The 24,556-nt window shown below is 55.7% G+C and overlaps 1 protein-coding gene across 1 annotated transcript in view; it reads right to left on the bottom strand.

The window, feature by feature from the left end:
• SLC9A1 (solute carrier family 9 member A1) overlaps positions 1-17,125 on the bottom strand; it is a 31,069-nt gene extending 13,944 nt beyond the window's left edge. Inside the window, exon 1 of the mRNA XM_050909887.1 lies at positions 16,789-17,125. Within this exon, the coding sequence (XP_050765844.1) occupies positions 16,789-17,125 (337 nt within the window). The remainder of the gene's footprint in view (positions 1-16,788) is intronic.
• Between the last annotated feature and the right edge of the window lie 7,431 nt (positions 17,126-24,556).

Raw genomic sequence — 24,556 nt, 5'->3', positions numbered from 1 at the left:
GAAGTCAGGCTTAGTCAGAGCTCTGGCAGCGCTCCCTTAATTTTAAAGACCTCTCTCAAAGCAGTGCGGAAAGAACATTTTAAGAACATTTTAATCAAACCCTTCAAAAGAACACTTATGATGAAAGAAAGGAGGCAAAGCCTTCACGCACTTCCCTGCTCCAGGCCAGGTCTGGGAGATGTCTGCATCTCCCACCCCGGCTCCCACCGTGGGGACATTGCTGGAGTCGGAGCTGTAAGAGCCCCTGCAATCCCCACAGCCCTGAAAAATACCGGTGTTCAGAGGCCATAAAGAAAAAAAAAATCAAATAAAATTTAAAAAATATTTCGAGAGAGAGAGAGAGAGAGACAGCATGCCAGCCCTGGGGACTATGGGGTCCCCCCGGCCCCCAGAGCCGCCGTGCGCTCGTCGCCACGAGCCAGTCCCCGCAGCTGGGATTGCCATCAGCCATCACATCCTCCTAGAGCTGCAGGGTGAGTTTGGCTGGGATTAACGTCCCCTCCTTTCACAGGAGGAAAGAAACATGAAGGAGAAGGGAAGAAAACCCACTTGGTTGGTGTTTGAGTTGGAGCCGGGTAAACAGGGGGAGGGAGGAGGGAAGGGAGCAGGCGGCACGGCTGGAAGGGCTCCGCACGTTCACGGTTAAGCGGGATGCTCCTGCGGCTTCACCCCTGCTTCCCAAGCGCCCACGCCAGGCTGCTTCCAGGCAGATGCCTGTTAGCTAAGAGGAGGCACAAGAAATGAGAACGGTTACAAAAACACCCCATCCTCCCAGGCTTCAGAAGTTTATTAGAGCAGCTGTAGGCTCCAGCAGGCAGGCGGAAGCCCCGAGAGAAATTACACAATTATTAACCAGGGATTAGACAGCTCTTCCACCCCCTGGATGATTTTTTCTGAAAGGAGGTAGATGAGGGGTTAGTCTGGGCGAGGGGGTGGTGAAGCCCCCCGGGTGATGCTCACTGCAGCCCCAGGGACCCATGGGTGCTTGTTTGGGCTGCAGAGTGGGATCGAGCGGCCACGTGGCTTGGGTGCGGAGCGAGCTGCGGTGCTGGAAAAGCCCTGGGAGAAGGCACTGGGTCCGGGAAGGAGGCAGCGAGGGGGAGCAGGCATGCTCAGAAGAGCTGCCCTTCTGAAGGACACTGCAGAGAGCACCGGCTGGAGGAGATACACGGCTGGAGGAGACACACATGTCTCAGCAGCACCAGGGCCCCTCCAAAGGCCACTTTAACCCTTTAGGACCCCAGGCTGGCAGGGTCTGGGTGGGCCATACAGAGACGCAGCAGCCCTGCGTCGTCAGCAAACTCATCGAACCGGTGGCAAGGGATGCAGGCAAGTGTGGACACCTTCCCACACTCCCGTGTGACACAGGGACCACGGAGAGCCCTGACACGCGGATGCTTTGCTGGATGAGCCACAAAGTCACTGATGTGTCACCAGCCACGGGGACTAGTCAGCTGCAAAGCCATTGCCCAGCACCGTCCCCTTCTTCTTTCTCCGCTTAGAAGAAACAGCGGGGCAGGGAGGAGGGCTGGGGCTGAGCTCCAGGGTCTGCAAAGCACCGAGACCACCGTGACCTGGCTTTCATGCTCTGTATTTTGGGGTGGTAAAGGGTTGAGGATGCGGGGCTAAGCCCCTGGCAGGGTTAAAGCCCCGTGAGGATGGTGCCACAGGAACAGAACGTTTTGCAACCAGCTCCCAGGGGAACAGCCATCTCAGGCTTCCAGATTTTGGCTGCAGCTTCTCTGCATTTATCCCCTTTCCTCTCAAAAAAGGCACTGGATTTCTCTCTTCCCCCGCCCGACCATTGGCCACTGCTACAGTTGCCCAAAGATCAGCCAGGCTTTGCTGATGCTGCTGGCCTCCAGCACAATCCTCGTGGGATGTCTCGTAGCTGCTGGGAGAGTGTCTCAGCCCTGCTGTGCAGCCTCCCTTGCAAAATGGAGCTGGATCCATCGACCTGCCTGGAAAAACAGGGAGTGAGGAGCGTGGGGAAGGGCACGGAGAGAGAGATGCATGTGCCCGGCACCGGCGCGGGTACCAGATGTAGTAGGGAAGTCTCAAGGGAAGGGGATGAAAATTGAACTTGCCAGAAAGGAATTAAATAGCTGGTGATTTACACCTAAAAATAGAGTGAGGCCACGGCTCGTGTCACCCTGCAAGGGGAGGTGGTAAAACCATGATACTTAAATTACATCCATTGCGTCTCGCAAGCTCCAACGTCACCACCTGCCCTGAACCTCCAGCCCCACCGAGCACCAATGCGGCTCGCTCCGGCAGCTGCCCCGCCGGGACGGCACGTGCGGGGCCCTGCCGCAGCTTTGGCTTTGCCAAACCTTCTTCTGCTTCACCATGGAGCAGGCAGGGTTTTAATGCAGGTCCAGGTCTCCCGAGTGCTCTCCTGCAGCTCTCTTTGGGTTGAGTTCAGTAATTTGGGTTGGTTGGGGCAAACTTTAAGAGAAGCATCCAATGGCCTCAATGTCCAGAATGGAAAGCTTTGATTTTCCACCCCAAAATGACATTTCCTGGTTAGAAGTTGACTTGTTTTTTTTTTAAAGATACAGGTACAGAAAGAGCTCCTAAGCAAAACAATTTTCTCCAGATCAAACCAAATGTTTCATTCAAGCCTCATTATTTTCTTGTTGCTAATTACGAAGAAAAGCCAAGAACCAGGAAAGTAATTAATTTATACTGCTTTTTGTGACTCACTGAGTTAATGCAGATACCACACAGGGGCCACACAGCCGGTACCTACCCAAACCTCGCTGTGGGCTTGGTGTGCAAAGCAAGCACCGGGAGAGAAGGGAAAAGCAAGACATCCAGCCCTAATTTCGGGTTTTACTCTTCTGCACCCCAGCCACCCGTGAGCAGGGGGCTGTGACCAGCCTGATGCGCAGGACTCGGGTTAAGATTCATCATCCAGCACTGCGCTGCAGCCTCCAGACATTTTCAGTCTGCAAGAAGCGGCGATCGACTACAACCATTTTGTCTGCTTTAAGCAAGGCACATCCGCACGGGATGCAGGCGAGGAGGAGCGAGATGAAGCCCCGTGCTGCACCCGGGCTGGGTCCCCGCAGGGTCTGTCCCCCCTAACGCAAGGTGCCCAGCACAGCCCGGCTGCGATCGTGGCCAACTCCCAGACCTCAGTTCTGAGCTGGATTGCACACAACGCCCCTCCGAGTCGCGTTGCTGCCGTCAATAGCCATTAAGACCCGTTGCTAGTTGCCAAAGGTACGGCTTTTATCTCCTTTCGATGTGACGTTACCGTCCCCCTTGCCTACCGACCTTGCTCAAACAGCTGGGTCCCACCTCGCAGCCGCTGAATTGCCCCTTGTTTCCCCTCTCTTCCTCCCATACAGCAAACAAACCGGGGGCAAATGGAAAGAGTTTCCTGCGATAGGAGACCAAGAGCCACCTGGTACAGCCTCCAGCTCACTCAATCTCATGTATTCAGTGCTAACGCTTACGGCAAGGCAAGAGTGCATGAGAAGGTGACCTGCCTGGACCCTGCCTGCTTTGCAGACGATAAGAACAGCGTTGATAGCATCGGGCCAGCCCACAAATGAGTCAAAACCTGAAAGCTACAGAACAAAAAGCAGACGCTGTCAGGTACCAGTGTGCAACAGCCTTGCTGCAGCTTAGCCAGTCAGCCACAGCAACCAACAACTTGCACTGGCCTGGCCCTTGCAGACCTTGCAAGGACTCGTGCAAACCGGCTTGGTCAAGCCCTTAAAGTACAGCCACGTTAGCAAAAGCAGGCAGTCCCGCTAGTGCAGCATCACAGCATCAGGGAAGAGTCCTTCGTGCCAGGCAAAGGGCAGATGGCTTCTCCGCATCTCTATTGTCAGGAGGGGCTGGCGGGGGTTTGCAGCAGGGCTGCGATGTCTGACAGTTTCCCAGTTGCACCATCCTCCCACAGCAGTAGTTTGCAGCCAGTTCCCACTGGCAGGCCCCGAATAAATCCTCCGATGGGAGGGGAGACAAGTCTAGACACCCTGCACCCCCGAGGCAGCTGGAGAGAGCAGATCTCCCTTGCCTTTCCCAGATCTCACCGTCCCCTGGGGACCTTTGGGGAGCAAAGCCCATGCCCCAGAACAGGATAAACAGAGAATAAGCGGCAGCCAGAGCCTTCCTCCTCAGGAGGATGCTGAGAGCTCCCCACGCCCCATGCACACAAGGGATGGATGCCAGGGCATCAGCAGGAGCGATGCTGGTTTGACACTCTGGAAGGTCAAGGGGCCAAGGAGAGGACAGTTCAGAGCTGGTCTGGGGTGCAAGGCCGTGCTATTTCATGCCCGGAGCCTTTCAGAGAGCAGTTATTTAGAGCCATTTCACGCATTTTAGCTGCTAGGATAAGCAACGGCCATGGGAACTGGCGATAACAGGAACGGGTCCGGCGTGCTGTCGAACCAGCCGTTACGGCAGGGCACGGAGTGGAGGGTGAGCAGGCGGGTACCGCTCCTCCCCACCCCGCACCGGCCGCTGCCACGACCCGGCTGGGAGCGCAGAGGGCGAGGAGCTGAGCTACGCTGCCCACGAGCCCCCACGTAAGCAGCAATAGTCACGGCAGGGCAAGCGCAAAGCCTCTTCTGGTAACTCAGTGCCTGCAGCAACGTCGTGTAGGAATGTGCCTCTAATCCTCACCTTCGTGCCAGGGCCTTGCCTTCCCCTGGGAGCGACTGCTCAGCACCCGCCGGGGCTGCTAGCTCTGCCGAGGGCGTACCAGCCGTGGCAGGCATTGCCTGGCTCCAAAGGGATGCAAGGGTGCCAAACTTCACACCCTGTCAATGCAGCCCTCTCCCAGCCACGGGCAACATCAGCAAGGATGATGACGACACTACCAGGAAACCACAAGGTTGTTCCTTTCGTGTAGGGCTGGATTCGGAGACGCAGAAAGGTCCCAAAAAGATGAGCAGCCTGGGGAACACAACCAAAGGCATCACTGCATCCTGCAGCAACTGGAGTCACGAGCTGCATGCAGATAAGCCCAGCTCCCTACCTGCCCTGACACCCCCCCAGACGCAAAACGCTCCCCTTGGCAAGGGAAATCTCATTTTCTCTGCCCAGAGCCCTGCTGGAAGGTCGCAGGGGAGGAGGATCCTGCGCTGCAGCCAAGTGAAACGCGGGTGTCGCGGGACCTCGATGGCAGTGCTGCAGTGCTGCAAAGCGGGAGGAGGATGCAACAATCCCAGGCGCGCAGGAGAGCTGTGAATCATCTGCAGGCACCCTGGATATCAGCCTGCCAGGATGGGCGGACCCCCCTTGCAGAAAGCTGCTGTATACACTTATAAACAAGCTGTTTACGCAGACCAAGAGAACTTCAACGATAACAAGGAGAGATCTCTTCCTTGGGGCCCATCCAGGCTCAGCACCAACTCACCCCTCCAGCACAAAGCTGGGGATGGGGGGGGCTGCTCCTTGATTTGCAGTTTGCCTGCTCAGCTATTCCCCCATCCAAAGGGGCTGCGTCCCTCTCTCTTCCCAAGCACTCGGCATGGGACAGCTCAGGGAAGCCCGCCGAGACCTTTGCATGGTCCAACACCCGGCGTTCCCTGCAGCTCTGCAAACCAGACAGCAAACGTTCGTGCCGCCGAGCCTGCGACTTCGCAGACAAGCGCCAAACAGCCAGCAGCAATTCCTCCCAATTAAACCTTGCTGCCCTGACCCAGAAGGTCTGGTCAGTCAGGCGAGCCAGCGACAGCCCGAGCGCTGCCTAATTTTCCCCCCCATCCAACTCTAAAAGATACACTAATTAATTAAGATCAACCCAAATTAAACAGTTGGCTCCGCTGTGCCGCGTGGAGCAGCTTGCAGCAAACTCTAATTGTGGCACTGGCGTCCATCAGTGGGAAAGGGACTCATCCTGCTCGCCGTCTGCACCGCTCCACCTTGTGCCTTCACTTGCCTTAGGCTTAGGAACCAGCCTGCACGGGGTTCCAGCCCAGCCAGCACCTCCCCACAGAGCTGGCCCTGACCTGGGGCACCCGCTGCAAGAGCCGAGTTCGGAGGAGACCCATGTCCAGGAAAACCTCTCTGAAACAGGCAGAGAAGTGCCAGGTTGCAGCTGCCCTCGCAGGCAGGGCAGGGCAGGGCAGGAGCGATCGCTGCCTCCCTGACTCACCCACCCCTGATTCAGCTGGCGACTCACAGCCAAGCCCTAAAAAGCCCTTTTTTTTTTCCCCCCACCTACTTCGCACCAGGACGCCCGCACAGCCCCGCGCGTAACAGAAAGCGGCGGCACGGCAGGCAGCCCAAAGGCAGGCTCCTGGCAGCTCGCAGGGAGCATTCGTGCAGGCAGATGTCCCCAAGGGCTGATGTTGCGGGAGGTGATCACCACAACAACAGCCTTTTGGGACCAACATCCCCCTCTGACCAGGCTGGGACGGACCACAGCCTGCCACTCGCCCAACAGCACCTTGGTTGGGTTGAGAGAGCACTGGTGAACACACCGGGGAGGACAGGGAGGACAGCATCAGCCTCCCAGGAGGAGAAGGTGCCCGTACACTACCATAACGTGCTGTGACGGCAATCCCTGGACAGAGGCGTTTAGTAGAAACACTTGAATATTTTTTTTTTCGAGAGCAGGGAGAACTGATGCAGCTACAGCACGTACCCTCATTTTATCTCCGAAGCACTCACAAGAAATTAACGGATCAATTGGGAGTCTTTTATAGAACTGGTATTAATTTCCTCCCAGCTGTAAAAAGGAAATGAGAGACAAAAGACATTAAATGGACTTGCCCAAGTCCCCAAGTGAATGGCGTGAGAGCTGGCGGGAGAACCCAGCAGCTCCCAATTTCCAGTCCTATGTTTAGATAATGCTTCTCCTTCAAACCAGAAGAAAAGCCAAGGACACTCTGCAAGAAAAGCAGATATTAAGCAAGACCTAATTGCTATTAAAGACTGAGAAACCCACGGCGCCTTGGACTGTCACACAACAGCTCCAGCATTTCAAGTAGGGAGGAAAACACAGAGCCAGCTGGAGATGCTGCTGGAGGAAGCAGTGATGGCTTGGGAGGCTTCAAGCCTTTGTCTTGAAGAACCCTCTTCCAGATCCAGCTGTGCACAGCTGTGAGCAGAGCAGCTCTCCTCCACCTCTCTCCAGCTCCAGAGCCGCCCCATGACATGATGCTGCAAAACTCAACGTTCTCCTCCAGAGGAGCTTTGAGAAACCGGTTGAGGGTTCGGCGCTACGTGCCAAGCTGGCTATTAAAAATCCCCGGTGACTCGCAGGTACTCCGGTAACCCCGATCCCCGCTGACGGATTCCTCTAACGGGCACATTACAAGGCCGTTCCCAAACCACAGGCTGAGATTAGCAAACCTGTTTAAAGCCTTCAGGCGTGCTCTGTGCATGGTTTTTCTAGGGTGGGACTGTATGAATCTTTACCAGCCCGTGGCATTCACCCAGCAGGAGCCGGGCGCGCAGGTACGGAGGCGCACGGGGACAAACTGCCAGGCAAATTTCTACTGCTGTTGCTCCAAGATTCATTTTGACTTTTTTCCACCATCTTTGGATGGGTGCATCCCACAGCCAAGCCAGCAAGGCTGGGCTCTCCCTGGCACAGATCATTTACCCCGGAAAAATAAGTTTTCTATAGAGCAACAGCATCCTCATCCAGGTTTATATCCTTCAAAAGCATCAGAACAGCGACAGCAGCTGGACTTGAGCATTTTGAGGAGGCCTAATAAAAGAAGGTCTAGAAAAACTGCTTATGCTCCAGGGAAAGGGGCCAGGAGCTAAACATAACCGCTCACCAGCCACGCTCTTCCCAGATTGCTTCAGCTGTCGCAAGACGTGCTGGATGCCATGAATAGCTGGGCTAGGAGGAGCCAGCGCAGCACGTCTGCCTCAAGCTGGGGGATTTCTACAATAAAACCCTCCGAGTTACTTTCTGCATGGTGCAAAGCTAAACTTCACGTTGTTTAATGCAGATATTGAATTGTTCTGGAGCAGAAGGTACCCAAGGCGACGCAAAGAGACGGCACCTGGTCACCCAAAATAAGGCTACAATCTGGTCACCCAAAATAAGGCTCCAGCCGCTCTCCCAGCTCCTTGCCCTCAACCACATGGCGCAGCATTTCATACACGGTTCCTGCTGGCCCTCAAAGCCTCGGGAAGAGTTAAAGCTGAGCCAGCCCGAGGTGACCACGGACAAACTCCCCAGGCAGAGCAATGCCAATCGCCCTTCCCAGGAAGGGCAGATTTCCTACCGGGAACATGGGCAGGAAAGACAAACAAAAGCTTTTCAGGAAATAACCTGTTGGTCCCCACTCTGACGGGAGGGAGGAGGTAATTGCAATTATCACTGATTACTACCGGGCTTTGCAAACCCAGACAAAGCAACACCATTCACAGCACACGCCAGCGGCGAGTCAAGAGCCAACGCGACTGCCTTTGCCTCTTCCCCAGCTTTCGGCAGGAGCTGCCGGCATGCAGAGACCCCACCAGCTAATCGCAATGCTAGTGAGACCCAGGGGCCGGAGAGCTGTCCCCGTCAGACGCCATTTCAGCCTTCCAGCATCCCCCCCCTCAGCCGGGATGCAGGCGATGCTATTTCACACCCAGCCAAGCTAACAGAAGTGCTCCTGGGAGCAGATGCTCTCCCCTCTACGCAGCACTTCACAGGCAAGAGAGGAGCCCGTACATTGCAAAACGCACCTCCCAGGGACCGAGGCTGCCGTGGGAAAAGCACTCCCAAGGGAAAGTGAGGCACTAGCAGGGCTGGATACACCAGCTCTTCTCTTTAAAGGCCTGTGTATGCTTAAGTCTGCACCTGTGGCATTTGTGCTGTTAAAATCTCCAGCACCGAGGTGGGAAGCTGCCTTCTCTCCAAATACATCATTAAGATCTAGCACGTCTGGACTCCAAAATGCAGAATAATTCTAAGCACTGAAAAAAACCCGCTGCAAAAGGGAGTCTGCTTCTGCAAATGTGTGTCTTGCAGGCTTGATAAAGAGAGGGGAATTATTTCCCTACCAGCACCCTCTATTAAGCAGAATTTAAGAGCTGTCCCTCGAGGTTGATTGTATTGCGACTTTCTGGAGACAAAGAACCATTGATGCTACGATGTTTATGAGTCACTCCTGGGCAACCCAAGGAAACGCATTTGTTCTCTTCTGATTACAAAAAGTACTTTGCATTCTCCAACTTTCCGCTCAGGGATCTCAAAACATCACTCCAACTTCAAATGAGCCTTTGGTCATTCCTGCCCCTATCAAATCCACCACGCAGGTGGGTCAAGGTCTCTTGGGAAGGAACCCTAAGCCATGGGGTGATGTACCACCAAAGGTGACATACCACCAGATTTATTCTTACTACTCCACTCCAAGCAATGATCAATCTTTGATCTCGCCTTTTCTGACAAACATGCAGCAACGTGTGTGTGCATGCCTGTCTGTAGAGCTTTTAATTTCATTTCTTCCTTCCCAAGCAGAAACACACGTGTTCTTCTGCCCGAGGAAAGAGCAGAAGAATGAAACATGACAAGATAGCCATCCCTCAATTAACACACAACTGGAAGACGTTGGAAAATTAGAGAGATAAGCAAGATATCAAATGCCATGTAGAATAGATGGAGATCATACAGCTTGCCTAAGGCAGTATATCAGCCAGCACCGTGAAATGAGAGGACCAAGCATCGATACTTGGTCCAAGTCAAACCATTGCCACAACTTCCCTGCTCCTCTGCTGTTCCCTTTGAAGGCGGCCTGCCCAGATTTCAAAACACCGAGGCTGTTATCAAACCTACACCAGCAGCTTTGAGCCCTGACAGGCGAGAAGAAACTGCTGACGACCCAGGCGGCCCAGCGAAGCCAGCGCAGGGGAGAGGTGTAACCTAGCTCCATCTCCGCTCAGCAAGGCTGTGTTTTCACAGAGTATTCCAGATGGATTTCAGTTTTTATTTGAACAAATTAAGCCTTGGGGACCCAAAAGAGAAAAAAAAAAAAAGAAATCAAATGTTTATGAGGCAGCTGCAGTAATTCATCCTCATTATTGCTTACTTTTAAAGTTTCCTCTCTCGGTACCCACAGCTCCAGCGATGCTCTAGTAAAGGAGCGACTCCTGTATGACCCTGGGACAGTCTCTACAGCCCCCATCATCTCTGCAGTCTACAGCCAAAACCCAGGACTCGCAGGAGAGAAAGGGGAAAGGATTATGTTAACAAAACAGTCTTTTGCAAGCCTAACGAGCTTCTGGTTTATACAAGTGCCACTGAGATGTCTGTCTCTTCTGCAGAAGAGGGGCCCCAGTCCCTCGGTGCCACAGGTTTATACGCTTGTAACCCAAAGAACGATCCTCTCCCCTTCCCTCCACCACCACCCAGTTTCCCCTTCTCCCACGTGTAATTCTCAAACCCCGAAGGACTCTATTTAGCCACTCTAATTGCAGACAAAAGACTCCTTCTCCACCCCACTAATTCCCAAGGGAACTCCAGCACCTCTGGGTATCATGGAGAAGCCGCGGTTGGGTGCCTAGGCAATTTGGGACGGAGGACATGAACCAAACAGGCCAAATATCGGCACGTTCTGCTCCTACCCCACAAACCACCCCAGCTCTATTGGAGGTCTCGGGGGGGACAACTTCACGGCATCTCCCCAAAAGCCGGGCCAGCACCCAGCTGGGCTCTGGCCGTTGCAGGACTCGGCAAGTCAACACCCACATCCCAAATTCCACCTGCAGACTGTGCGGGAAGCCAGCCCGTCCCTGACCCTCGGCAGGAGGTGTCCAAGCCTTCGCTACTAAACGGGATGAAACAACAGCTTCGGTTCCTGAATGGCCTCAAGGTCCAGAAAGCAGAACCGGGCACCGCTGCGGGCGACAGGGTCCCTGCGGGGAGCAAAGCCATGGCTGCAAACCGAGCGTAATTCTGCTTTAATGGACATCAGGGCTCACTGGGGAGGTATGGGCTGTGATTACTGACGTGTTCAGCTTTTCCCACTCCATCACCATCCCATATTTCATGACAGGAACCTTTCACTCTTCCAGCCCTAATTAATCTAAGAGTTTTCTCAGATCCATGGAGGGAACAGTTTGGATGGTTTTTTGCTCAGACACCAGCAACGGGCAGACCAGGGAGGAAAAAAAGTGCCATGGCTGTTCTTTCTGAGATGGCAAAGCAGAGAGAAAGGGAAACCACAGCATGTGTTTGGATCATTCCCCAATAAGGAAGCAGGAACGCAACAAGTCTGCATTAGAAGAGGCTGTTTAAATTCATTATCACGACAATTTACACTTTTGTAGCACCAGCTGCATCAGTATTTCAAAATCCTTTCCTGACAGTTATTCATCAAGCCTCAATTCCCATGCAGAACAGCCACCAGCTCACCGATACAAACGGCGAAACATCTGGGATGATCTCAGACCACACGCCACCTTGGTATCTGCAGCCCACGCATGAAATAAGCCAGGGCTGCCGCTTGCGAGCGGGCAGGTTTTAAGACAAACATCTCCCTCCGGCTCAGCGAGGGAATCCGCATCAACCAGTCCCACAGAGCCAGCCGAAACAGCCCACGAAACCTCCGGCAGCCCTTCCCACCAGCCAAGCTTTGCCGATGGCCGTCCCCAGCGAAGCCTGCCCGGCACAGCCCTGCCTGGTGCCCAAGAGAAGCCAACCTTGCGGTGGCAGAAAGGCAACAGAGATAAGCTCCGGCACGCTCATCCCGTACGTCAGACACACGGGTTTCCAACACAATGATGAAGGCTGGGGTAACACACATCTTCGAACATTTCTTTGCTGTCCCCTTTCCAAGCCTTGCAGGCGGCACCGGCAGTGGTGTCCCCACACCGGTGGCTTTGCTCTGGGGTGTTTCTGCCGCGTCTGGTCTTAAGATCCAGTTCCTGCATCCTGTGCCAACACCGCAACAGGTTTCCTACCCTGCTTATCACCCCTTGCCCAAACAAATCCTCGAGTCCCTCAACTCACAGGTCTCTGTAAGACCTCTGGGATGGCCCCTCCAAAAGCCCCGGTTTCAGGGGAGGGATGCGGGCTGCTAAAAGCATTTGAAAAGCACCCAAGTGTTTTAGCACCCAAATCTCACTGCCAGCCAGCAGCCGCCAGCCTCTAAAAATGTTTCTCTGGCAATTTTGAAATCGTCCCTGCTCCTTCATGTGCAGGAGCCACCTCGCCGTGCCCAGAGCCTCTGCCAGGCTCCACAACCCCACTTGCATCCGTCATGTGTTTTGCTCTTCTCTTCCCAGCTCCTATCACCAGCCCACAGGCACCAGGAACTTCCTTAATCTTGTTCCTCCCCAGACACCAGCAGCGATGGGGACGGTCGGTACTGGCCAAAGGCAACCGCTGCTGCAGGAGCGGCACTGAACACCAGAGCCTGACACCGGCATGCCCCGTGCTCGGTAAACTGGGCTGAGATGTGTCACCAAACAACCCCCAAAGCAGCAGCATGTCCCCACATAACACACCGCTGCCCACAGCTCTGGGCTCCTTTTCTGCTCGCTTCGCACAGACTCTCTCCCCGGCTCGCTTTACACCGGCCCGACAATCACACGGCGGTGATTTTTTCTGCAAGTACCAGGTTGGCGCTGGCTGCCGTCAGACGGTCTGGAGGGAGGGGGAACACCCCAGACAACAGCCCTGACCCAGACACACGAAAAAGCAGAGTGCTGCGAAGGGGGAAGAAGAGACAGAGCAATGACTCAGTGATTGCTACAGGCTCCAACCCCAACCGGAGCACCGCATCAGGCAGCGAGCTAGCGTCTAGCGCGCATCAGCGAGCAAAAGCAGGGTAAGAGAGCTCAGCCGTGAAGTAGTGCCTCGCGGGGACCCTCCGCAGCAGTCTCCAGCGTGGACATGTAGGAAATCGAGTCCCCACTGCACACTTGAGCTGCGAGGTGGAATGGCCAGGATGCTCCAAGGAGGCTGAGAAGCTCTCAGATGCTCAAGAGCAGTTTGGTGCAGACAGACGGCCCTGCAGACAGACAACAGGGCATGCCTCGATCGAAGGCAGCTCCTAATGCAGGATGGAAATATGACTGCTGTGCTTTTCTGCTTTAGAAGGTAGGGCCTGAGATGTGCTTTGGAGACACAGGTAACCCCAACTCTTCTCCAAGGTGGGTAAGAGCTGGTGACTTGCGATAAAGCTCTGACCACCGGGCCCCAGCCCACGCCCGCACAGCCAGCAAAGGGACTGCTAACCGCAATCTGTTATTTACATTCCTGACTCACTCCTTCCCTTTCCCCTGAAATGGAAAAATATTTACAGTCGAACCTGAATTCCCCTGAATGTCTCCTGGAGCCATGTGAGCCGAAAGATCAGTTCTCAGAGTCAGGAAACCAGGTTCTTGTGCTGAGAAACCCTCCCAGCCCTTCCCTACCACTCCTTGGGCACGACACGAAGGAAACCCTTACAATATCCTCGCAAAACCTTGGAGACGGGCACAGAGGGCTTCTGATTTGGACGTTTTACGAAGGTCTGACCTTCTGCAGCAATGCAACAGGTTGAGACAAAGTCTGGTTGCAACCCTCAGCCACGAAGGCTTCTCCACTTTTACTGGCGAAGTCAAGCCATCACCAGATGTGGTCTGCACGTAGCTGGTCGGGCTTTGGAAAGGCATGGTTGTAGCTATCCCTCACCCCTTCTTCTCCTACACAGTCTTAAAATATCGTGTGAGTATTAAGTAAAGCAGCCAGCACCAGCCTTCCCCTTCTCTATTGGGATTAGCAAAGCAAAAACAGCCCACGGCTGCAGGACACGCTGGGGTGACAAGGCCCTCTGTCCCAGAAAGCCACCCTCTGTCAGGTGGTGAATCCTCCAGGAACTAACATCCTTTGAGGCATTTTACAAAAACTGCATCAAGAGGGGAAGGGCTCAACTCACACCTTGCGTTCCCCAAACAAACTTGCATTAGGGCTGCTGGAGGGAGGATAAATCATCTGGAAGGGACAACGCTGGGACTCATTTAAGCCTGAATAGCTGTCTGAAGCGTCAAGAGCGATGAGGGGAAACTGAGCAACAGGACAAGGGTCAGGTTGCATCTCCTGGTCCAGAGAAGAGCCCTGAAGCACTTCTGAGCTCATCTACGAGGTCACCCTGCACTACACCAGCGGATGGAACCCAGAAGCCATTCACAGGGTTGAAGACTCTCAGCTTTGCAGCAACATGTGGCTCAATCACCAGCCCTAACCCAGCAAAGGGGCATCCAGAGCTGCAGGAGAAGCTGGGGAAGGGCAATCAGGAGGCGCCAAGCTGTCATGCACAGCCCACACTGCACCAATTCCCCCTCTTGGAGAAAAGATGTTTGTCCCCTGCACCTCAGAGTTTTGCAGGGTTACGCCGATGCATCAATAAATGCACACGAACAGGACAGGGGGGAGAGAGGAAGCGCCACAAATTCCTATTCTGCTCATCATCCCCCTTCCCCTCTCCACGGGAACTGGATTCTCCAAACCCTGCCCGGTCTAGGGAGCCCGGAGATGTGTGTGCCTCATCCTTCCATCACAGGTTGTACTGCACAGGCGTGCAGCAGCACCCGGTTGTGTAAGAGCTATCCCTGGGTGAAAAAAAGCATATTTTGCTGCTCCTGAACAACATCGTCTGATCCAAGGCGGGATTGACGTGGCCGGTATTTAGACACCGAGCAGTGAGACATTTTTGCAGGTCACGAGTGGAGGGAGCCGAATATTCAGCTGTACCAGCAACTCGGGAACTACATGCCAAGACAACGTGAAGAAGCAACGCCATCCTCTTCAAAACCCTGGAGAGGAGGCCAAGGAAAAGGATGCCCCAGGACTGCTCTGCTGTCGAAGCCCCTGTTAGAGGTGTAGGTAACCTAAGGTATAGATTTTGGCATAATCGGCATCCCTGGAGCTCTGCAGAGCACCTGCCATCTCCAAAGGACCCTTGCCAAACTTGCAAGGCAGCTCCTCCTAAAATACACCCCTTAAACACGCAGTCTTGCATAATACTTTTAACACGTAAGAACCGACGGGGCTCAGCTCACCGCCAGAAATAACTTTTCCCGCAGCACAAACGAGCCCTAACTTCAGGCAAGGGCGGCAGAAAGAGCTTCACGCAGCCACCCGGCGCAGAGCCGACGACGGAGGGTGCCCGTGGGAGAGGGGCGGCCGGCGGGCAGCGATGCCCCTGTGCCCCCCACCACGTACGTCCCCGGGGAGCCGTTTTCCGCTGCCCATTCTGGTGCTTTCCAGCGGCCGTTTCTCAAAGCACGCCTCGAGCAGGGCCGCAGGCCAGCGCCGTTAGCCCCTCCTTTCTCCACCAGCTTCCGCACAGATACTTCTGATTTCATCACTCTTTGCTCTGCGAGGCAGGAGGACTGAAAACGCAGTGCAATAGCCCCGAACAGCTAGCAGAGGTCGCTTAACACGCACTGGGTGAGCCCTGGGAAAGGAGATTTCGCGGCTGCGTTGCCTATGGCAAGGCACCTTCTAGCTAAACGTGCCTTAAATTATCCTGGGCAAAGCCAGGAAGGGATAAATCCCACGGATCCCATCTGGTTCCACTCTGCCCCGACCGCTCGTCTCCCGGACAGGCAGGAAGCCTCCGGGTCTGAAGTGTTTGCGCTCCTGCGCCTATATGTAAATAAAACACCCAGGAGGGATTGTGAAAATGGGGCTTTACCTGCCTACGCACGCTCACAGCAGGCTGGGAAGAGGATGAGGTATTTTTAGGAAAAGCTGGGCAGGGAGGATCTGAGCTCCTGGGGGTCTCTCGGACCCCTCCGCGCCAGGACAGGGCACAGTTTCCAACAGGCACCAGCTTAAAAAAGCTCCCAAAGCAAGATTTCAATCAGCAAGCCGGAGTGCTCCATAAGGAGCGCTGCCGTTAGCGCTATTAAATCGCTGCCGGTAATTGAGGAGCAAAATGAAGGAACACAGAGCTCCCTTCCCTGCCGTCACCCGCACTAAGGCAGGAACAGGGAAACATTTCACCTGCCCTCTTGGCTTTATCACCACGGACGGGACCGGGGCCAGCTTGACCTCTGCACTGCCGGAGGCCGGGTCCGGCACGCCAGTGCCGGCGAGCCCAGAGCAGTTACATCACATCACACGCTTTGGGGTAATTCGGTTGGTATCGATCCAGCTGCAGAAGTTTGGAAAACACTTTGTCAACAACACCCGCCCTGGCAAACTGATGCTTTCCCAGAGCGGGTCATCGTAGTGGGTGACTTTTCCCAGCCCTCCGGCCCCTGATGCTCGTTATCTTTAATGCAGGAATCCTCCGGACACTTTGCAGCAGAGGTAGCTGCCCACCCTGGTTTGCTGCGGAGGGGGAGGAAGGGGAGGCTGAAGCACGGGGAGATTTTTTAAGTGACTTCTCCAAGGTTACAAAAGGCATCTGTGGTTGAGAAAGGAAGCAAAGAAACAAACCGGATGCTTCCTCCCTGCTGCTGCCTGAGTGCCAAAGGGAGGAAAAGCAAACCTGGTCCAAGCAGGGGATGGTCAGGGGTCGGGGAGCATCTTCAGCCCCGCTCCCGCACAGCGGGACGAGCAAGCCCGTGCTGAGCAAAGGGGCTGGGGTGCCGCCGCCCTGCCTGCCAGGCCTACGGCAGAGAGCCAAGGTCGTGGGGAGAGCGGTGCCCACCCCTGCCCCAGGGTGCCCGGGGGGTTTGCATAGGATGTGCAGGGGAATTTGCCCCGAGATGCTTGGGGGGGGGGGGGGGGTCGTCCCACGCTGGGGTGCTCCGGAGGGTCCGTCCTTGGCATGCTCAGGGGGTTCCTCCTCGGGATGCTCAAGGCGCCTGCCCCATGAAGCCGGGGGTCCCTCCCCGGTGCCCTTCCCCCAGGACCCCGCCGCGCCACCGCCGACCTACCCAGCTTCATGAGGCAGGCCAGCAGGATCCAGAGGGAGATCTCGAAGGGGATGCGGACGTGGGTGTAGTCGATGCCCAGGACGGGGAAGGCTTTGCGGGGCTTGGCGTGCCCCTCACCCGAGCCGTTGGCCGGCTGCTTGTTCAGCGGCTGGATCTCCTGGGCGGAGGCGGGCGGGGCGGGGGTGAAGCCCCCGATCTCGCCCCCCGGCAGCTGGGCCGGTTGTCCCTGCGGGGGCTCGGAGGCCAGCATGGGGTTGGCCTGCAAGCCCTGGCCGGGCAGCAGCGGCCCCAGCAGCAGCAGGGCCCAGGGTAGGAGGCGCAGGGCCGCGGCGCCCATGGCGGCGGGCGCGGGGTGGGGGGGGTAAGGGGGGGGGGGGTTCGGGCGGGCGGCGGGGCCCGCCGGCGGCGTGGGGCAGGAGCCGCCCCGCCGACAGCCGGAGCGCAGCTGGGGCGGCCGCGGCACCGGGGCCCATCCCACCGAGCGGCCGGGGCGGCCGCGGGGAGGAGGCAGGGGCGGAGGCAGCGCCGGCGGCGGGGCGGGGGGGCGGGAGGATGGGGTGCCCTGCGGAGCCGGGTGCTGCTGCGGGGGGGGGGGGAGCTGGGGGTGCTAGTGCAGAGGGGGTGCGTGGAAGAGGGGGTGCGATGCAAGGGGGGGGTGCGGTGCAAAGGGGGAGCGCGGGAGCGAGGGGGGTGCTAGTGGAAGATGGGGTGGCCTGCGGAGCCGGGTGGTGCTGCGGAGCGGGGGTAGGGCAGGAAAGGGGGAGCGCGGGAGCAGGGGGTGCTAGTGCAAGAGGGGGTGCAGGGCAGAGGGGGTGCGTGGAGGAGGGGGTGCGGTGCAAGGAGGGGTGCAGTGCAAAGGGGGGAGCGTGGGAGCAGGGGGTGCTCGTGCAAGAGGGGTGCAGGGCAAAGGGGGTGCGTGGAGGAGGAGGTGCGGTGCAAGGAGGGGTGCAGTGCAAAGGGGGAAGCGTGGGAGCAGGGGGGTGCTCATGCAAGAGGGGTGCAGGGCAAAGGGGGTGCATGGAGGAGGGGGTGCGGTGCAAGAGGGGTGCAGGGCAAAGGGGGTGCAGTGCAAGGAGGGGTGCAGTGCAAAGGGGGGAGCGCGGGAGCAGGGGGGTGCTCGTGCAAGAGGGGTGGAGGGCAAAGGGGGTGCGTGGAGGAGGGGGTGCAGTGCAAAGGGGGAGCGTGGGAGCAGAGGGGGTGCTCGTGCAAGAGGGGTGCAGGGCAAAGGGGGTGCGTGGAGGAGGGGGTGCGGTGCAAAGGGGGGAGCGTGGGAGCAGGGGGTGCTCGTGCAAGAGGGGTGCAGGGCAAAGGGGGTGCGTGGAGGAGGAGGTGCGGTGCAAGGAGGGGTGCAGTGCAAAGGGGGGAGCGTGGGAGCAGGGGGGTGCTCATGCAAGAGGGGTGCAGGGCAAAGGGGGTGCATGGAGGAGGGGGTGCGGTGCAAGAGGGGTGCAGGGCAAAGGGGGTGCAGTGCAAGGAGGGGTGCAGTGCAAAGGGGGAGCGCGGGAGCAGGGGGGTGCTCGTGCAAGAGGGGTGGAGGGCAAAGGGGGTGCGTGGAGGAGGGGGTGCAGTGCAAAGGGGGGAGCGTGGGAGCAGAGGGGGTGCTCGTGCAAGAGGGGTGCAGGGCAAAGGGGGTGCGTGGAGGAGGGGGTGCGGTGCAAGGAGGGGTGCAGTGCAAAGGGGGGAGCGTGGGAGCAGGGGGGTGCTCGTGCAAGAGGGGTGCAGGGCAAAGGGGGTGCGTGGAGGAGGAGGATGCAATGCAAGGAGGGGTGCAAAGAGGGGAGGAAGGTCCAAGGCAAGGTGGGTGCCACCGCAAAGGGGGTGCGTGGAGGCGAGGGGATGCAGCGCAAAGCGGGGTGCGGTGCAGAGGGGGGAGCATGGGAGCGGGGGCGTGCTAGGGGAAGCTGGGGTGCCGTGCAAAGCGAGGTGCAACTGCAAAGCGGGGTTGGAGCAGAAAAGGGGGAGTGCAGGAGTGCACTGCAAGAGGGGGTGCAGTGCAAAGGGGTGTGTGGAGGGGGGGTGCATGGAGGAGGAGGATGCGATGCAAGGAGGGGCGCAGAGAGGGAGGGGGGTACAACGCAAGGCGGGTGCTACTGCAAAGGGGGTGCCTGGAGGTGAGGGGGTGCAGCGCAAAGTGGGGAGCAGAGAAGTGGGAGGGTGCTAAGGCAAGGTGGGATCCAACTGAAAAGGGGGTGCACAGAGGAGAGGCATGCAATGGACAAGTGTGCAAGCATCCGAGGGAGGTGCAATGCAAGGCGGGGTGCAAGGAGACCAGGGGGTCACGTTGTTGGCTCCCTAATGCAACGGCAGGGAGGTGCAAAAGAAAGGGAGGGAGATGGAATCTGCAGACTGGCCTGGCAGGTGCCTGCTGCCGGAGGGGTGCAGTGGGGTGACACAGCACTACACCGCGCGCCCAGCAGCCATGGGGGTGGCAGGGACAATGTGGGTGCACGGCCCAAGCACCCAGCAGGGAGGCAGCCGGGGCTCAGGGGGCTGGCAGAGCACCCTGGGCCCGTCGGGGAGAGCGGAGCAGCCACCTGCCTCCTCTGTGTTTGCTGCTGCTTGGAGAGGGACAGCCATGGTCTGCTTAGCCTCAGCGTGGAGGCACTGCTCTGGGGAGAGCTCTGGAGCGGTGGGATTTGCAGAGGGATGACTTCCAGGGGGCCAGGCCTGGTGGGCATTGGCTGCTATTCTGGACCAACATGGTGCTGTAACCCCATCTGTGCTTGTTGGTACCGCCGTGCCCTTCACCCCGGTCACCAGCGTAGTCTGAGTCACCAGGAAATCTGATAAGGCTCTAATAAAACCACTGGAGTAGCGTGGGGGGGTTGCTCGGCACCGTGCGACTGGGCTCAGCCACCCTGATTTCTTGGCTCTGCTGCCGACTTCCTGAGTGTCACGTGTGTGTGACCGGAGCGATCAAAACCGGCGGGAGTTTTGAACTGATTTATTAGCTGAACTTTAGGGGCAAAGGAGCCTTTTGGTGAAGATGCAGCCCCTAATCCTTGGGGCACTCGGTGTGGGCAAGGCATGGGCCCTTGACAAGAGACATGGCAGCTAGAACTTGAGCTTTGAAGGTTACGCTTGCTGGTTTGCATCAGTTACATTCTTGTTTTAAGATGGCATCAGCTCCTGAAGCGCTGGCGGTTGGACTCGCTCGGGAAGGCTGCAGGGAATGCGGCCCTTCGCCTTCCTGGGAGACAGGAGGGGAGCTCAGCAGCCTTGCTGCAGCTACTTGGTGGAAATCATCAACAAACATGACTGTCCTGGTTTCGGCTGGGATAGAGTTAATTTTCTTCCTAGTAGCTGGCACAGTGTTATGGTTTGGATCTAGTATGGGAATAACATTGATAACACACTGATGTTTTTAGTTGTTGCTAAGTAGTGTTTATACTAAGTCAAGGATTTTCCAGCTTCTCAGGCCCAGCCAGCAAGAAGGCTGGAGGGGCACAGAAGCTGGGAGGGGACACAGCCGGACAGCTGACCCCAACTGGCCAAAGGGATATTCCATACCATATGATGTCATGCCCAGTATGTAAACTGGGGGGAGTTGGCCGGGAGGGGCGGATCGCTGCTCGGGAACTAACTGGGCATCAGTCGGCGAGCGGTGAGCGATTGCATTGTGCATCACTTGTTTTGTATATTTTAATTCTTTTAGTAGTATTATTGTCATATTATTATTATCATCATCATCATTATTATTTTCTTCTTTTCTGTCCTATTAAACTGTCTTTATCTCGACCCACGAGTTTTACTTTTTTCGATTCTCTCCCCCCTCCCACTGGGTGGGGGCAGCGAGCGAGTGGCTGCGTGGTGCTGAGTTGCCGGCTGGGGTTAAACCACGACAATGACCCATCAATTAAAGTGAATCATCAGCGTAAGCAGGAACCAGCTAGGTGTGTCAATTCCTCTCTTCCGCTTGGTTATGTTCTGGATAGTCAAATTAATCTGTTTTAGCAATTAAGCAAGAAATCCTGAGCGTTTCTCGTTTTGAAAAGGCTTAGTCATATCTGGGTGAGAAGCCTGATCCTAGACGACGGCAGTTGGTACGCGTTTCAGTTGAAGCAGGACCGTGCACTGGCAGCACGCAGACAACTAGAGACTTGTTCAGGAGAAAACACGGGGGCTGGTTCTCTTTCAGAAACAGTTCCTAGAAGCTAAAACCGGTACAATGTTCCCGTGAACTAACTGGGTCAGATTTTTCTACCTCCTCGTGCCTGGATCAATCGGCAGCCATGGTGGGTAGGTCTGAACTGTTCAGTACCTGGCTATTTTACATTTGCCAGTGGGGGATGCAGCATCAAATTAACTTCTTGCTTCTTTGGTAGCGTATGTTCCCAACCTGCTTGGCTGCAGGCTGCTGGCTGGACAAGGACCTTTCAACCTATTGAACTCCGCAAAGGATTTCGGTTGGTGCAAATTCTTGACGAAGTGGAAAGATATTCCTGTTTCCTCCGGATCGGGAGACGAAGACCTGGAGACATCCAATTAAATCTGTGTTCCTGAGTTAATCCATCAGCACTGCAGCGCTCTGACAGTGGTAAATATCCCCATCAGGGCCTTGGGGCTTGAGCTGCCTTAGTGCTTTTTTCGGTTATTTGTGTCTCCTGTGTTAGGAGAGTAGTCCCGTTACCTCCAGCTTTTCATGGCCCAGCTGAAATGCTCGCCCTCATTCTTGGAACTTGCACCATCCTCGCACTGGGAGGGAGCGTAATTAGGATTAAGCTTATTAGCCTGCAAAGGGAAAGCAATACAACCGCATGAACGGGCAGAGGGAGCTTTAAAAATGTCCCATCAAGCAAATTACGTAAGTTATAATACACCAGAGCTTATCCTGTTGTATCTTGGAGAGCAAAATCAGACATTGTGTATATACCTAAGTTCATAATTGTCTTCCTTCGCCTCTGGAAATACTTCACACCTCCTGCCTTTGAGCAGCCGTGCAGCTGGGCACCTTCTCTGACCCAGACCCCGGCGTTCCCCCTGCTCCTCCAGGCCATGCAAGGGCACGGAGCTTCATAACCCAGCACACGCTGATACAGTACACAGCAAACACCCAGAGTTGTGTTCACATGTAAATCACACAGAATTCAGCCCTCGTATTGAGAGAACCTTCCGTGAAGCTTTGCTATTCCATAGTAGCTTTGATCAGAGGGTCTAAATATTTTTCAGCAGATGTTAATCATCGAAAGGTAAACATCATTTACATTGCAGAGGGAGGTGAACCCAGGCAGAGACACCAGGAGAAGGGAAGTGTTTTCTGAAGTGCGAGGAACTGGCAGCAGATTTGCTCAAAGAAACCAGGAGTGCAAACCTTGCTGTACATCCTGGCTGCAGCCCACGTTGGCTACAACAATGTTTCTATATGTTTATAGTCCATTTCTATATTAGACCCAGCTCTTTCTTTTTCATCCTCTGTGCATTTACTTGATAAAGATGAGCTCAGCACCGCTACCTCTCTCTCTGTTTACACTTTGCCTCTGTTCCCCCATCCCCACTTGCAACTCAGAGTTGCCTGAGCAAAGTGGGTGCAGGTCAGGCTTCCTCCCTGCCAAATGATTTTCTTTTTCTCTGGTCTGCCCCAATAAACAGCACAGGGAAGTGGAAAGTAAAGGATTCATGACTCTCAGTTTTATTTCAGCTGCTCTAGCCTAACCATTTCAACCTGCAACCAAATCCTAGTCCAGCTCCGGCGTTCGCTGGCCAGGTGTCTGCAGGACAAACCACGTTGCTTCTCTCTCACAGAACGAAGTCTGTGTCTATGAATCTGTGTGCATGTGCGCTGACTTCCTCACTACGGCACTATGGGGTGTAAAATTTAACTTTTGTGTGCGTGTTGTGGTTTTTTTACACTGAATTGTCTTTTTTTAATGTGTGTAGCATAGGTTGAGGACAGAATAGGAGACAGATACTTACTGAAAGCATTAAAAAAATGCCTTCTCTATGACTTAAATTTTTCTCTCAAACGTTCTAAGGAGGGCAAGTCCAACTGTCAGGCAGTTTTATTCCTTGCTCCCTGTACCTTTTCTTTGAACTGAAAACCCTGCAGCCCTGTTGCATGAGGGTACTCTCCAAGGTGGTGTTTATACTGCAGGAGGTCGGGTGCTGGGAGGAGAACACTTTGTTTACATTCCCCAACGTACCTCCAGTTCCCCTTGAGACTGCAGCGGGCAACTTCAGCTCTGATGGTCAGAACCCGCAAGTGCCCCTGGTCCTCCTTGGCGTCAGCCACTGTTACGTCTCTCTGTCACCAGCGTGGAAAAAAATCAAGCTCCTGTGCCCCAATTTTCTCTCCGTCAGCAAGTAAAACTTATGTGTCAAGGGCATCTGAAGCCTGCCTGATTTTCTGTGTAGAGCTTTAGATCCCCATGAGGACGGCATCTGAGAAAAGAAGATAAAACCCTGTCGTAAGGGTGATAGTGATGGATCCCAATTATTATTTGTTTAATTAAAAGAGTCTGGACAGATGCAGAGGCAACAATTAACAATTATCTTCCATAAAGAACTTTGACAACAGCGGAATAAGTTCATGGGTTATGAGATGAAGACAAATCATTACACCTAATGGTTGGTCTGTCATTTATGAGTCTGGAGGTGTGTGGGAGAGTCCTCACGCTTCCGTGTAATGCCTGATTTAAGGGGCTTTTTGCTCCTTCTGTTAACACAGAATAGGCAAGTAACAATTTTCTTCTGCTGTGCAGCTGGGATTATCTAGGAGCCATGGAATTAAGTTCTAAATGAAAATTTAAACTATTCATTACACTTTATTAATAGACTTTGGAATGTTTAATTGTGGAAATAAATTAGAGAGGGATGAATTCATAACTTTTGATTTATTTTACACACACCTCCTTTTCAGGAGGGTGCGTTAAGATAATTAGGACTAGCGGAGATGCCAGCCTTGCCTTTGCCCCAAGGTCTGGCGGCAGTGGCCGCAGGGCCAGCAGCCGGGTGTGCAGGGCAGCTGGAAGGACAAGGCGAGGGGAAGGTTTTTGCAAACACTGCCACCCCCTGGCTCTTTCCACAGAGTTTTGTTTTTTTTTCCCCCCCCAAAAACCCCTAACTTCGTGCTGCCTGGGGGGAGCTGTGCACTTCACTTCTACGAATTGCTGGTGGAAAGACCAAATGTTGACCGGCAGGGATTAGTTTTTCTGCAAGGACTCACTCGGTCACAACCCGCTGCCTGTGGGGGGTTCACGCCGTGAGCTGCCTGCGGAGGCACCGGCCTGGCGGCTTCCCCTGCAGCAGGGTGATCCGTGTGGGATGGCTCCTGGCTGTGGTGAGGGGAGGACCGCAGGGTCGTGGAAGGGGGGCCGTGAAGCCGAAGCCCCCCATCGAGGCCATGTTTGAGGGCCGGTGCGGCGCAGCCCGGGCACCCTCTGAGGCGAGGGTGTGAGGCAGCTGGGGCCCAGGCCCCGCTGCGGCCTGCAAGCTGAGGGGATCCAGGCCCAGCGAGGGCTGGCTTTAAGCCACCCCCGGGTTTGGTGAAGGGGGAAGGAGGAAGGAGAGCCGCGGAAAGGCCTGGCGGGAGGGACAGAGGGATGTGGCCGGGCCCTGAGGCTCCAGCGCCGCGGGCGGAGGCCCCCCAAGCAGGCCGCCATCTCTCTCTCCCTCCCTCCACTGACTACAACTCCCAGCAGCCCCTTCGCGGCGCCCCGCTCCCGCCCCCCTCCACGCCGATTGGCCGAGCCCCTCACGAAGCGCTTTCCCCTTCCCGTTGGCTCGGGGAGCTGCCAATCACAGGGTGGCGGCGGCCGGGGGGGGGGGGGGG

This window comes from Gymnogyps californianus, chromosome 22 (genome assembly GCF_018139145.2).
Source record: "Gymnogyps californianus isolate 813 chromosome 22, ASM1813914v2, whole genome shotgun sequence".
Lineage (NCBI taxonomy): Eukaryota > Metazoa > Chordata > Aves > Accipitriformes > Cathartidae > Gymnogyps > Gymnogyps californianus.
This window is presented reverse-complemented; position numbering and strand designations above follow the sequence as displayed.